Source organism: Anopheles arabiensis, chromosome 3 (assembly GCF_016920715.1).
Source record: "Anopheles arabiensis isolate DONGOLA chromosome 3, AaraD3, whole genome shotgun sequence".
Classification (NCBI taxonomy): Eukaryota; Metazoa; Arthropoda; class Insecta; order Diptera; family Culicidae; genus Anopheles; species Anopheles arabiensis.
The window spans coordinates 69,594,013-69,608,814 of NC_053518.1; the positions used below are offsets into that span (position 1 = coordinate 69,594,013).

The window sequence follows — 14,802 nt, forward strand, 5'->3', positions numbered from 1 at the left end:
TCAGTGCAAATGATACTCTTGAGCGCATGCAATAGTGTTATTGCTTACCGTCATTTTGCCGAACTCGTTCAGCAAAAATACCATAACCACCATCTCATATTCACAGACGGATCAGTACAAAACGGTTTCACTGGCTGTAGAATCTACTCCAGCATCGACAATATCACCATCCGACTACCAGACCATACCTCAATCTTCACCGCAGAAGCAATTGTTATTGCAGCTGACGAAGTCCTACGCAGAGACAAACCTGACGTAATTTTTACCGACAGTGCAATATACCGAATTCACACCTAGTCACATTGTGCTGAATTCCTAGGCACACAAATGGCTTGCAAAAAAGAACGTTAGATGTTAAGTATAGAATTAATTAAATTATTCAAAAAGGCGAATGAGACAAAACGGCTCAAAGTCTCTATAAAAATAAAGGAAAAAAAGTCTCTTGAGTCCATAAAACGTTTATCGAACGATGTCAAAAACTGTATGTTGTACCTAGAATGATAAGAAAAACAGATGCAGGAATGTGTTAGAACATATTTGGTATGAAACATAACCTTCAACATATTGCATTTCTACAAAAACACACAGTGCAAAGCAGCACAAAGATGAAATGGTTTAATCAACACCAAACTGCTTCAATAAAAGACTTGATGCAGCCGGTGGGAATAATCTACCCAAACTTCTTTCTGTTGCCACGACGCCTGCGGGAGGGAAATATTTCACCCCGAACCGACAGTGAAAACCTTTCCTTCTCGTGCCAAATGCAAACTAACGAAGTTCGCTCCGTAGTTTGAAGCTTCCCGCAAAGCTATTTCTGAACAAACAAAAAACATTTGTAAGGTTCCGCTTTACACACACACAAAAAAAATCCACCTCAGTCTCCATTCACAACGGCATGTGCATCGTTACGGCAAACGATAATGCGAACGGAAATGGAACGTATGGAGTTTTCCACGCTCTCTCTTTCTTGCGCACGCCTGCTCACCAGGGAAATAAAGCAAGAGAGAAAGAGAGCGTTTTCGCACACATATACACACAAACAAAATCTGTGCGCATGTGTGTCTCTCGGGAGAGCGCACCCCGCTATCGCCAAGACAACTACTCGGGGGAAGGGGGAAAGTGTATCACATTGCACACGCACACGCACACATATTCTCCACTCCGCTGTGCAGAAGAGCGAGTTAGTTGTCTGGCGACAATCGTAAATAAACAGCATTGTTGGGCGCCAACCGGGAAAACTCCTTCTTCTTCCCTTTCCGCTCAAACGGCTGCTGACGTGCGGAAAACGCCGGGTGATAATGCCCGCTCGCTGGCCCGCCCTCCGCTTGGAAAAACAGTCCTTTCCAGCAAGCCTACTCAATGCAGGTCATGTGACGAGGAGCTTTTTTTTCTTCCCATCGCACAAAAGACTGCACAAAAGGGGACCTCGGTGCTTGAGCCGAATTGGGCGGGTCGGACCACTTGGCACGACTATCTGCATTATCTGTCGTCACAATGTTAGGCCCGCTGCCGCACTATGTAACGAATGGCACGCTGTATTTTTAAAGAGGCTTCGTTTTTTTTTCTCCCTGTTCCCGTTCTCGCTCTTGTTTTTGCTGCTCCATTTTACTCCATCTGCATGCCATTTTTCTGGCCTGTGTGGCCTTTTGTTGCGGGTACTACCATGCAGGTGCCACCGCACGGTGGGTTTCCCGCGCCATCCCCACACGTTGAAGCAATTTTGAATAGCCCACGTGGCCTATTTCACAGTGAGTGGATACCATCCGCGCCTTTGCTCGCTCTCTCTCTCTCCCACTCTCCTGTTCTTCCTTTGTTTTCCTCGTCTCTTTGCCCGACCACTTCACAAGAGAGGGCGATAATGACGCTGCTGGAATGTAGTGTGTTGTCGTGGTCGTCGTCGTCTCCGTCCTCGTACTGCTTGGCGCCTGCCCATGCTGCGAAAGCGCTTTAGTGTAGTCGATAATCTAGCCTGCATGGAAGGGAGGGTCATTTTCGCTTCCTCCTTTTTCCTCTCTTGCTCTTACTCTCAGGCAGCCTCTCTCGTGCTGTGTTACTTTCGAAAGCGCGCCACAACCGTGAATAAGGCATCACTAGCGCAGCACGTCGCCGACTGTTCATGATACTGGGCGGTAGTCGCGCGCCTTTTACCGAAGAAACTATATCGCATTACTCCAACAAAACAAAAAACATCAGCCACCTGCCGTCCTCTTCTCCCCATCTTCCTTTGTTCCCACATCGTCGTGCCCGTGTGGTGTGCGTCTGCTTTGAAGTAGCTTTTGGGCCGGCCTCCTTTGACGACACTTTCCACCTAAAAGGCTTGTAACGTAACTCGTGCAGTGCATAGACCAATAATCGTGTGTTGTGGGTGTTCAAGTTTCAAGGGCTTATCTTGATCCTTTTCCACCTCTCACACGTGCATTGGTTTCACACGCACACTGGGTTGCGTGTTTCGAAGCTGATCGCTGTGGTTTGTTTATTGTACGCGCGCGATCGAGATCGTGCTGCGGGCAGGCAAACCCGTCGATGATGCGGTGAAAGTGGCGCAAATGACCGTTAAAAGTGAAAAGAGGCGCATAAAGGCGTGTCATCCGTGGTCGCGTGTTGTGGACGGGGAAGGTGGTGCAAGAGAGCGCGTGCATAAACGGTGGCTGAAAATACAAAGTAAAAAAAAACCTTCTTTTTGAACAAACCTTTCCGCAGCAGAGAATTCAATTTCCTCGCGAAAGGTTGATAAAAAATATAACAAAATTATAATTACAAGTAGGGGGGGCAAAGTGTAGGTGGAAGGGAAACATTGTGGAAGGGAAACCAGCGACGCAAACACGCAAACAGACCATAAGGAAGACATAATCGTTTGCTTTCGATTATGATATTGACATGATTTTCCATCCGGCCTGGAGTTTGTTCGTTCGTTCGCTTGGTTTGGATGTTTACCGTCCCTTCTGGCTGGCGGCATGTGGCGTAGATAGGATGGAACACAACAACAAAAAAAAAACGCCATACCATGATCCACAAACCACTCTACCCGAGGGGTTGCGTGCCGACCAGCAATTACTGGGGCCCGGTGGTGCAAATTGCGTTTGATTTGTGGTTCCAGCCGTGTGACACGAACGATGGAAGTGGGTGGAAGAAAACGCAAGCTCCCGTCAGGCTCCTGCTCAACCAAACAACCTCGATGACGTGTTGGACAAATTGTCGAACAAAATCCGGCCGCTTAATCTATGGTCTTAATTCGAGCATTTAACGAAGCGGTGGCAAAATAATGTGAGAAAAGGATCAGCAAAAAACAAAGCAAACCATCCATCCCGTTCGGTCTGAGTGAGGCTTGGATGCTCGGACCGGTCAACGGCTCGGTCACGCACGGGCACTTTTTTGTGTGTGACTAAAATTACACCCACAAAACACCTGCTCCACGTTCGAAAGCCGTCCAAGCATGATAGTGAGGCGGCTGAATAGAAGAAAAATATAGACAAAGCAAGCAACGAAAGCGCTTGTTAAATAAAGGTTTATGTTTTGCTCCCCTTGCCTCGTGTTATACAGTCGCTTATCGCATGCAATTGACATTCGATGATGCTTCCACCCACAATTTACTTGCCATATGGAAGCGATGCAATCGATCCGCCTCATTCGAGATACTTTATATTCACCGTTTTTTTCCTCCTTTTTGATTTTGCTGTAACGTTACGATACGAGCGATAACGCTTGCCGACAGATTGAATCGTTCTGATGGGATCGATTTCGAAATTCCGGCGCGCCGTTAAGTGGATCTTGTTCAGCTGCTTCCGTTTTGTGTGTGTTTTTTTGTTGTTGCTGTTGTGGTACTTCGTTGTAATCTTCATCCCACACAACACCAATAAACGGTTGTTCGATGGTGCCCCGTTACTCGGCGCCGTTACGTAACGATAGCACGTACGCACGTGGCGCTGGCGCGAGGGTGCGGCTTCATGGAAAATTCATGTCACGTGACACTGCACGGCACGGAAACAAAGCTCTGCAGTTCGCGCATTCATCGCATCGCCATTTCCCATGAGCCTGTTTCCATCTACAGAACCACCCACCCACCCGTCCGTCCTTAACCAAAAACCACCCGAACAAAGAGACGAACGCAGCATCCCAACTAAAAGGCAAGAATGGGAATTGTGTGTGTGTGTGTGTGTGTGTGTGTGTGTGTGTGTGTTTGTGTGTGTGTGTGTGTGTGTGTGTGTGTGTGTGTGTGTGTGTGTGCAAAAAAAAAAGGAAATTCGTTCTCCATCATCCATGCAGCGTGACGCTACCCAAAGCGGACAGCACGCTGCGTGCAACAAAGGAAAGAGCGAGCGAGCGAAAGGAAAAAAGGGAAACAAAAATATATGAAAGCAATCTTTGAGCGTCATTTTCAGTAACAAAGAACAGAAAAAACACACACACACACATAAACACACGAACAAACGGAGAGTAAAGTTTGGTCCAAGTTTTCCGCCCATTACGGGCAACAGGTGGTTTTTGCCAAACGTTATCCCGATAATGCGAAGGCATCCCCGTTCTAGGCGCCGTTGGATGAAACGTCAAACGCCACTCTTTCTCTCTCCTTCTCTCGCTTTCGCTCTCTCACACATATGCAAACGCTCTCTTATCATCAGCTCGTAACGGTTGCTGTTGCCATAGTAACGCGGCGTTACTTGGGAGCGTTACACCACTCGCACGCGTCGAACAAAACAAGCAAAGGTCCCGCCACACCCAAGTCCGATGGTTGATGGATGATGTGGCCGGTTTGTGAGTTTGTGTTCCCCCCCCCCCCATCCCAATCGGTAACCATTCACACGGGTGACGAGTTTTCGTATGGAAGGATCCATTTCAGCCACCCTCCCACAAACTAATGCAGTGGGAAAAAAGTTTTTTCCTCCGACTGCGGACTTCGGACCGGCTCTGTGTCTCTGGGGGAGGAATGAATTCGCCGTACCCCAGCCCACATCAAAGAGAATAAAATTCGGTTTCCTTTTTCTTTTGCTTGCTCTCTTCCACACCTACAAGGCTCTAATACTGTGTATGTGTGTGTGAGTTTATGATCTGGTTCGAATTGGGGATTAAATTATTACCATGGAGCGCGTCCCACAACGGTCTGGCAGGGCAAGGATGCTCTGGTTTTGCTTTGTGTGTTTCCTGCAGTCGTCGTCGTTATCGAAACCGCTCGATTGCTGGACTGTTTCGGATCGATAGATGAGTAAATTATTTGTTTGCTTCCTATCGATTGCTGCGTGGAGGGAAGCCATGTAGGATTTGATTGATTGCTTTGTGGGTTGTGATAGTAATGGAATTTTACCATTTTTTTCTTTTACTTAGAATTGTTCCTACAGCACTTTACAGCACATCAAAAATACATTTCATGCAAAGTTTTACATTGAGATTGAAACATTTTAATGAAGCACCAACTCTCAAGTCTCTCCTGATTGCCTCATTTTTAAAATGCAAACTCCGCTTTTAATGTTCTCATTTCCTTTTCCATATCGCACCATCTGTTCGCGTTGGTGACGTTCCATATTACCTAGCGTACCGTCTCTCCCTTTTCAATTTACCTGTGCCCTTTTTTATGTTGATTTTTGTTCATTTTCGCTACACTCGAAGGTCGAACTCTACCTATCGGTGCCGCTGCACGAGATTTTTGTTTGCCTCGCATGAACGGTTTTCTTGCACACACGAACGATTTCTGCTTCCACTGTCCTGTATATGTGTGTGTGTGTATCTTTTAGGGACTTCATTCCGTTCTCCATTACATTGCACACCGTTAGCTGTCGCCCACCGTACGCCTCAGCCGGGGCTTGGCTAGTGCAGAAAAGAAGGGCAATAAAGTGACCATTTAATTAGATTTGCTTAGCCTGACTTGCTGCAAGTCTCGTAGTGTTGGTGTGGCGGCTGTTGGTAGTGCACAGTGTGCAAGTGAAGAAGGCACGAGAGATTGGTAATGAAAGTTTACGACCAAGTCCACCGTGAAGTGGGTGCTGCTTGCGCTGTTTGTTTCTGACGCAATTTGTCCAGCCTGTGTGCGAATGGGGCTGTGATTGCTGTGGCGCTATGGTGAAATAGTAGCTTGCGGTCGTGAACTTTCCTGCCTTTCGAAGCTGCAATGGAGTGTTTGAAAGATGTATCGGGCGTGCTGTAAATGTTTGCTGAGGGTAGATAATTGAGGGCCCGTTTTATGGTGTTGGGAGGTAATTGATTTACTTTATGGTAGCTTTTTTCTATTAATTATTCATAGAATGTAGTGTGACTTTGTTACCATCAAATGTAAGCTAACTTTGACTTAAAACTGATCAATCGATATTGATTAGATAGATAGGTAGAACATCAATGTTAATAAGATTTTAAAATCAATGTTGTCATAAAACATCAATATTGTCATAATTAACAAAAAAAACATAGACAAAAAAAACACTTTTTGACAAACTTTATGAAGCAATAATATGAAAACGACGTTGACCTTTTTATCATAAAATTTTCAAAAAACCTTCAAAACAAATTCCAAGCATAAAGCTGTTATTGTATGCATTTTAAAAGCGCAAATTCGTAAAGAAAATTCCTCTCCAGCTTTTTAGTACAGTTTTTAGAACATTAGAGAAAACTTCACAAGTTTTTCCACTCTCAATTGCATGCAAGTTCACGTAAAATTGAATGAGCTGCTGGGAGGCGAGTTTTCCCTACCATGCAAGTCATGTTTTCCTTTCAGAAAAACCTTCCCCCACCCAAACACTGTGATGGTTCGGACACCCACCACTACATGCAGCGTTGGCGCTAGCATCTTCCCCTTCTTTGCTCCACGCCATTCGCTTTGCTATGTACAGCACAAACAACCAATGGGAAGAGCCCTGCCACCGGCCATCATTAACGCACGGGCGCCCAGCTTGCTGTGCTGCCAAATCTCAGCCCCGTGTCTCGTACGCCAACCCAGTACACGCTACTGGTGATCGGCAGCATGACAAACGAGTCCCGCGGGATGTGGCCATACACCGGCTTGGGTGTCGTTGTCGTTTTTACGTGATGTGATTGTTTGATTGAATTTAAACGATACGATGGCTGGTGTTTTTTTGTTTTGTTTTAAGGGCGATCGAAGGGATACACAATTTCCGAGTGAAGCATTACAAAAGTCGTGTAAAAGTCAATTAGCTACGGTCGAACAACTTTGCTTGTAGTAGGAGCGTGGCCTTTTCGAACTTGTTGTTTCTGGAATAGAGTGGATGTCTTCAGTTGTTTTCGGTTTGTTGCGGCATTCCGAACGTGTTTAGTATTTAATATCTCTACTTTATCGGTAAACTGTAGCCCTATTTGCAACGCAAAAGATAGAAATAATTACCCCATTTTAACTCTCAACCTCAAAAGTGTTACAGCGTGAGGTTTTGACTAATGAATAGAACCCATTATTGATTGTATCGATCGTGGCATACAGCCAATGCGATGTTCTTATCAATCGAACACGCTAAATCATTGTTTACAGCAATTACAAACACGAGTTCTGTACTACTTTTTCAAGTTTATCTCACCCTAAAGCACTTAGCTTCACTCAATGTCACGCTTGAGCAACTTTTCCATTGTTCAACTCAACTCTCAAAATACAGTTCCAAGAAATTTATATCGAAAGAATAAATATTGGGATACATTTTCAAATATTTCCGTTTTTTATCATCCTCCCTTCGTATCATCAAACGGTCTTTTCATTATCTTGTAAGCCGCTTTCGCTTCATTTGATGTTTTACCTCCACCAGCAGTGGCAACAGTAATCCGATTGCTTGGCAATTAGCCGATGATGATGATGATGGTGATGAGGATGCCGATCACAGCAACAACCTTTTTAATTCAAACTGTCACCTCCTCCTCAACCATTTGAGTGACCTTTTTATTCGTCTCACCCCGGCTGCCACGCGGCAAATGCCATCGCTATCATCATTTTCATACCATAATTCATAAGTAAATATCACACCCACTGTTCGACTACCACACCTTTCGTCAACTGTACCATCCGAGCGCGCGCGCCGAAGCGTTTCCAGGGAAGGTGAAAAGCTGTAACAACGGATACACGTGTCGCGGCAATGTTTGGTGCGTTTGGGGACACATTTCCAAATGGGTAGATTAATCAGCTTTATGAAATTGATACGCAGTGGACAGGCACAATTGCAAGGGTATTAAAAGGCGGCTTCAACTCGCCGCTTCGCTTTATCGCTTTCCTCGGTTTAATGGTAATTGAAATTTGTTTAAACAACCACACGCTCTCACACACTCCCTTACCTCAATTGAATCAATTTCATGTTTGCTCTGCTTTTTTTTTCTTTTGCAACCTTTTCCCGGACTGATGATGATGTTCATTACGATCCGTTTGGGTGCGAGACATAAAGCTGTCCTTTATTGAACCATTGGCGTCCCTTTAGTTCGTTCCAGGACCACGTTCCACAGCTGTGAACTGAAGGCGACAAACAAAACCAAACTACACCCAGGGGAGCTCATTTTCGCACAATGTTGTCCTGGTTGAAGAAGTGAGGCGCAAAACAAACACGTGCTCTGTGTCCGTTTTCTGCCATTTTCGTCTTACAGTGCCATCCTTAGCGGAAACAGATTGTCCACTTAACTGGTTACAAATGTTCGATCTAGATCAGCCGTGACGGGAATGTGTTATTATGGTTGCTTTCTTTCCGTTTTATTGGTTGAACATCATTTATTTGGTTCTAACAGAGCCTGAAAAAATCCATCTTTTTGTCGTACAAATGATGTTTATATAGATTTTCCTACCCTTAAAAATGATTTCACTTAATTACACGAGCGTTAAAATGTTACTAACGATGAAGTATTCACTCTTGACACCAGATGATAACAAAAACACACAAACACCCATACCATCCCATTCCTTTCCCGTTTGCGGAACGAATCTTCAAATCATCAATTGCTAAACAAACAACGCTTAACTTCATTCTCCCCTCACTGTTGCTACTGTGCAGTGTACTCGTGCCGATTCCCATGGGAACTTGCCGGTCCCAAAGTCCCGAGCAAACTGTTGGGACGATTTTCCACCCGTAGCAACAACGCCTCCCTCGGTTGCTGCTGTCCAATTCCATTGTGTTCTGATTTAGTTTAGTTCAATTACGATTATTTTTGGGTTGTTTTTCCCAACCTTCGCTGCGGCTTCGCCGAGAGTTCGGCAGCAAGGGGGAAAACGATTATGTTCGAATTATGCAAATGGTATACACTGGTTGAAGGCACTTGCTTCCTAATTATTTCTCGTTTTCGCTTCAAGGGAATGGAACGAGCGCATCCTACCTAGCATTCGGTCACGGTGGCTGATCTTGGTAAATGATTTTTCTTTTTTCCTGTTTTTTTTTGTGCTCACCATACCAAGAAAAGGAGTCAAAACAAATTGCATGAGGTACTTATGAGGTACTAAGGTTTGGAAAATTGTAATAGAAAAAATGCGCTCCACATCCACAACAGCTGCCAGCTTAGAGTGGGTGGGTTTTTTTGTGCCAAGAAAATAAATCAAACCTTTCCTTCTCTAAACACATTTCTTCGGACATTCCAAGACGCCACAAATGACCAATAAGCTGATAACAATAACAAGATAACATCTCGCACTAATTCAATTTACTGAATTCACCACACATCCATAGCAGCACCGATCTGCCGTCCTCCCTTTCCGGCACAAAGAGGAGCGATACATCGGCAAAAATAAATCATCTTGAACCGGGGCAGCATTTTCCGATTTGCTCTGTACGTTCGCCTGTCGGCAGCTAGACTCGGTCGACAAAACCGATCGAGACGCAAATAATCCTCAGCGCAAATATGCTGCACGCTGTGCTGTGCCCGGGGGTTTGTGAGTTTGTGTTGGGGTTGCGGAGAGCGGAAAGCGGCTTACATGTCGACTTACGCGTGGTAAGCAACTGGCTGTAACCTGCAGAGGGGAGAAACACTGTCCGAGAATGTTACAAGCTGCTTTGGAATGTTTTGGTAAGCGAAGCAAGATGCGATTTTTTTTTTTTGGGAAAATCATCCACAAATGGATGAGTGTATTATTTGAACTATGTTTGTAACTGTTTAACTTATAAATCGTCGTAGCGTACAGGTACTGTTAGTTTTGGTGTTGTTTTATCTGGTATTTTCAAGCATTTTAGTTCACTAGTGAACATATTTTAAGCTTTTCTCTTGATTTTCTTTTGTTAGTTTTCATCTTGGTTTTATACATTTTTAGTTGTTGTACAATATTGTTAAAATCTATTATATTGTCATGTTCCCTACAGCTTTCTTTTTGCTTTTAATATTTTATTTGATGAAATATTTGATGTTTCTCCAAAATTTAACCCTTATGAACACTCTGCTACCATTCTCCCATTCTATTCCATTCTATTGTTAAATGCAATCATAAGTTAGTACTTTAACATGTGTTTTATTTGTCTCTTCTTTTGCATTCTTCTGTCTATATAGTATACTTTTAGGGTTATTTTTCTTACAATTTTTCATGTTAGTTATGTTTAAATTTCACATTCTTTCATCTAAACTCTTATCAAACACATTCGTTTTTTAATTGATGGTCAGCTGCGTGTTTTTTTTATTTCTGGTATTCATTTCACACGTTTATTTACCTATCACTAACAGAATCAATGGACTAAACATAAATCTAGTTAATTCCAGCCACAGCTTCAAATCGTGGCCATTGCAAATCGTTGACCTCTAACACAAAACTACTCATTTTTGTAAGCAATTAGACACTTGTGCAAACATAAAACCCAACGACTTGTGTTTTTACTCATTCACTACCACTTTGTAACAAACACCACGCCAATGGATTGTGTTTATTTTTTTATGCTGTCCTTTAAGCGGATTTATACCCTCAGCTCGGTTGAGTGCCGAGGCTGACTTTGTGTGGTTGAATTGAAAAAAAAAAATCTCAAAATCCCACCAGCTATCCTTTGCCTGTTTTCTTCCCTACTCTCGCTCGCATGCGATCAAAATCTCGAGCGTGAAATTGCAAAATGCATACCAGTGTCTGCGCTTCGCCCGATGAATAGTGCAGTGGTACCCCGGTTGAGCTGGCCCCGTTTGAGTCCAACACTACTAATCGGCGATTAATTTCGCAAGAGAATGTTTTGCAGTGTGCCCAGAGTTCCTCCCCTTTGTCCCGAGCGTGTAAAGTGTAAGGAAAAAATCAATTTAGCAAATCGGATAAGCGCAGGGATTGCAGCTGGTGAAAAAAAGCATCGTTATTTCGGGTGGCTCGTTCGAAGGTGAGCTGGATTACCTCGCACCGAGCGTACAAGTGCACTTTTTTGTTCACACTCGGCCTAAATGGGGAGTGCGGCTTGCGAAACATTGCTTCATTTCGAAGTAATGAATTGATAAATTATTTAACCGGAGGGCATACGGTTCGACTGGTTCGTTCGGTTTGATGGAAAGGCCGGAGATTAGAGAGAACGCGTCGGGAGGGTGTGTCGATTTGTCAACAAGCAGTAGCAGCAACAGTAGTATGGTTTTCTTTCTGTTCAATGACCGGTTATTCAGCAATTTCTGCCCGTCACCTAGTTGAACTGAAATTCAGACCATCGCAAAACAATGGATCCGTTTCATTTGAGACAAACGGCCAGCAGACAGCTTGTGTCAGTAACATTACAGGTGGTGGGCCATCTTAACAACGTGCCGTGCCGCATCACTTCAGTTCCAGCACACAACGCACTGACACCGCACGCGCGCTCTAGCCTTCACCCACCATGGCTCAGGAACAGTCGACCAGCACCACCACCACCGTACCAGACCTGAACTCGCCACCCTTTTCACGCCTGTTTGTGCTATGCGGTAAGCAAGTTACCGTAGGCGCGCTGGAGAAGTTCTTCTCGCCGTACGGCACGGTCGAGCAGTGCCACATCGTGTACGATCAAAGCACCGGCCAGTCGAAGGGTATCGGGTTCGTCAAGTTCCAGAAAACGTCCCAGGCGGCCCGAGCACTTAAGGAGGCAGACGGAAAACATATCGAACCGGAGCTGAAACCGATCAAGGTCGAGATTGCTTCCAGGTGAGTTGCAGGTGTAAAAAAAACGCTTCTTCTAGGGTATCTGTAACACTCTCCTCACTCATCCCGCTACCAGCACAATCGAGTCGAAACCGCTGGACTGTTTGCGGCTGAAGGTGAAATGCGCGGCCGAGCTGGACGCCGACGCGGTGAAGGCCGAGTTTGGCAAGATCTCCGCCGTCAACAGTGTGCAGCTGGTGCCGGACAAGAAGTCGCCGGGCAACAACGTCGCCTACCTGACCTTCGAGTCGTTCCTCGATGCGGCGCTCGCGTTCGAGACGGCCAAACCCGAGCACAAGGCCAAATTTGCCAAGATTAAACCGCGCAAGGTCAGCCTCGAGTCGGTGCAGCCGCAGGAGGCGCGCAGTTTCTTCCGGCCCGTCACCAGGCGGCGCTCGTCCACGCTGCTGCCGCCGACCAAGCTGACCGTGCTGTGCAGCTCCACGCTGACGCAGAACCAGATCTGGCGCCTGTTCGACATCATCCCCGGGCTGATGAACTGTTCCATCTCGCACGACGGTGGTTCGATCTCGTCCGCCACCGTCACGTACAACAACACGCAGTCGGCGAAGTACGCACGGGAGAAGCTGCACAAGTTCGAGTATCCGATCGGCGAGCGGATCGTGGTGCGCGATGGTAGTGAATAGTGGAATATTTGTACCCCAAATATCTCTCTTTTTTTTCTTTCTTTCATTTGTTAGGTTTTCTATACTTGTCTTGTACAAAAAGTTTGCCATGAATGATAACTCAATAAAACAGAAACACTTTGGAATAGTTTGAGGGCGAACTACATATATTTCACTGTGAAACCCCTTTTTAAACTTTATGCGACTATTAAACTTTTTAAAGTAAGTAAAACAGAATTTCCCCCTTTATATCAAGTCCGTGGGAAACTTTCCCGAATCATCCAAAAACAATGTGACATGTGGTTCAACGAATTGTATGACACTCAGGAACAGCTGTCCCTGAAACAATGAATGAAAATGATCTTTTTGCTCAAATTGTATCATTTATTTGAACTACAACCAAACACAAGATACAAGTATACAAGGTACAAGATTTCAAAGCAGCACTTTAGCAATCCAGTCGATGTAGAATGCCACCCGCTGCACAATGTGCAGCGAAACTTCCGATTTGCAATCTCCGATGCTGTAGACTCCTAATAGGTATTCGGTAAGGCCGGTATGGTCTTCCTTTCTCCATACGATAGGATTGCCACCCTGATAGCAGTTTTTCTTTAATTTTAATTTTAAGCGATCGTTGCAAGCGTATTCTCTCGATATTGATAGCGCACAATTGTTATCCGCAATACGCATACAAGCGATTTCTTGTGGTAGCGGCGGACAATTCAAACGTTTCTCGCAGTCCGTTTTGTATAACGGGTGTATTAGTTCAAACCCTTCAAACTCTGCAATCAAACGTACGTTATGTCAATTTAGAACGTAAATCATCTGCCTCAAAACTGCATATGTGCTAGCGGGACTGTATACTTCATGCATTCCTGTATCGTTTAAGTAAAACATGGAAGCTCAACACAACCTCCCCGCTAGCAAAACATGGTAATATAAAGAATTTTTTTTTGTCATACTCACCATCGAACAGTATGCGTTGCATTACTGGAGACTCTAATCTATCCGACCATAAGCACGCAGGAAACAAATGAACGTTAGGTTGGATAGCGTTCTTTAGCTTTATCACAGCGATGTTGTGCGTTCCAGTCGTTTCATTGTACAATGGATGTACGTTTCTAGAATGAACCGGCTCAAATCTGATTGTTGAAGGATCGCTTTTCTCGCCATGCCAGCCGAGGCGCACCATCATTTGGTCGATTGATAATTTGCCCAAACAGGAAGCAGCGGTAACCACACCGCGAGTACTGATAAGATATCCTGGACAAACAGGTTTGAATTCAGTCGCATATTGAAATCCTATCGCAGCCTGTAGAATAGTGAACAATTTGATTGTGAAACACTTCTCAGATTTACAACCCAATTAAACGTACCGTGTGTGAATATTGAAGCGTGCGTGAATCGTTTCGCCATCGATTCTGCCGCTCCATCCTAAATTGTTGGTAGCGTGTCTTACATTCGTTAAGTTCTAGATCTATTTCAGTCGGTTGCTGTAGGACACTGCTAGCCTGGAGCTGGTACGGGCAACAGACATACGAGCTACTCTTGCACAAAAGAAAGCTGTTCTGGATCGTTATTGTTTGGGTGGAGCAACTACCAACCGGTACACACACACCCTTCACTCCATTGAAAACACATTGATCTCCCTGGTTTGGATTATGATAAAAACTGGACACCGCGGCAGCACTCGATACCGAGGCAGCAGTCAAGCCGGTTCCTCCTTGACCTTTCCTTGGTAGAAAGACTGATTCGAACCATGATTTGTAGGACTTAAGCAGCAAACCCATCGCCGGTTTTCCGAATCCACAATCGCGCCCGTGAAGGTTTAAACCATAGGGAAATTTAGAATGAGATGTGTAAATGGGTCCACCCAACACCAGATGACATGCACCAGGTGCGACAGACCGATAGTTGCCAAAACAAAACAGCTCACTTTGTAAACCTTGAGGTGACGCACCAAAGGATTGCGTAATATTACTGCATTTGGGATTCTCATCTGACATTGCCTGCAACCTCGCAGGTTTATACGTGAACGGTGCTGGAAGACACAATATATATATATATATCTATATATATATATATATATATATATATATATATATATATATATATATATATATATATATATATACATATATATATATATATATATATATAAGA

The 14,802-nt window shown here is 44.5% G+C and overlaps 1 protein-coding gene across 1 annotated transcript; it reads left to right on the forward strand.

Moving 5' to 3' along the window:
• The first annotated feature begins 10,845 nt into the window (after window positions 1-10,845).
• LOC120902384 (RNA-binding protein 45-like) lies at window positions 10,846-12,787 on the forward strand. The gene is made up of 2 exons (XM_040311093.1): window positions 10,846-12,016; window positions 12,090-12,787. Exons 1-2 carry the CDS (start codon window positions 11,715-11,717, stop codon window positions 12,658-12,660), a joined length of 873 nt encoding a protein of 290 aa, XP_040167027.1. The 5' UTR covers window positions 10,846-11,714; the 3' UTR covers window positions 12,661-12,787.
• The last annotated feature ends 2,015 nt before the right edge of the window (window positions 12,788-14,802 follow it).

Bases quoted from the DNA above. Each gene is read 5' to 3' on its own strand.
- LOC120902384 (XM_040311093.1), top strand. From the start codon at position 11,715: ATGGCTCAGGAACAGTCGACCAGCACCACCACCACCGTACCAGACCTG. The intron at 12,017-12,089 runs GTGAGTTGCAGG...TCCCGCTACCAG, and splicing joins AAGGTCGAGATTGCTTCCAG to CACAATCGAGTCGAAACCGC.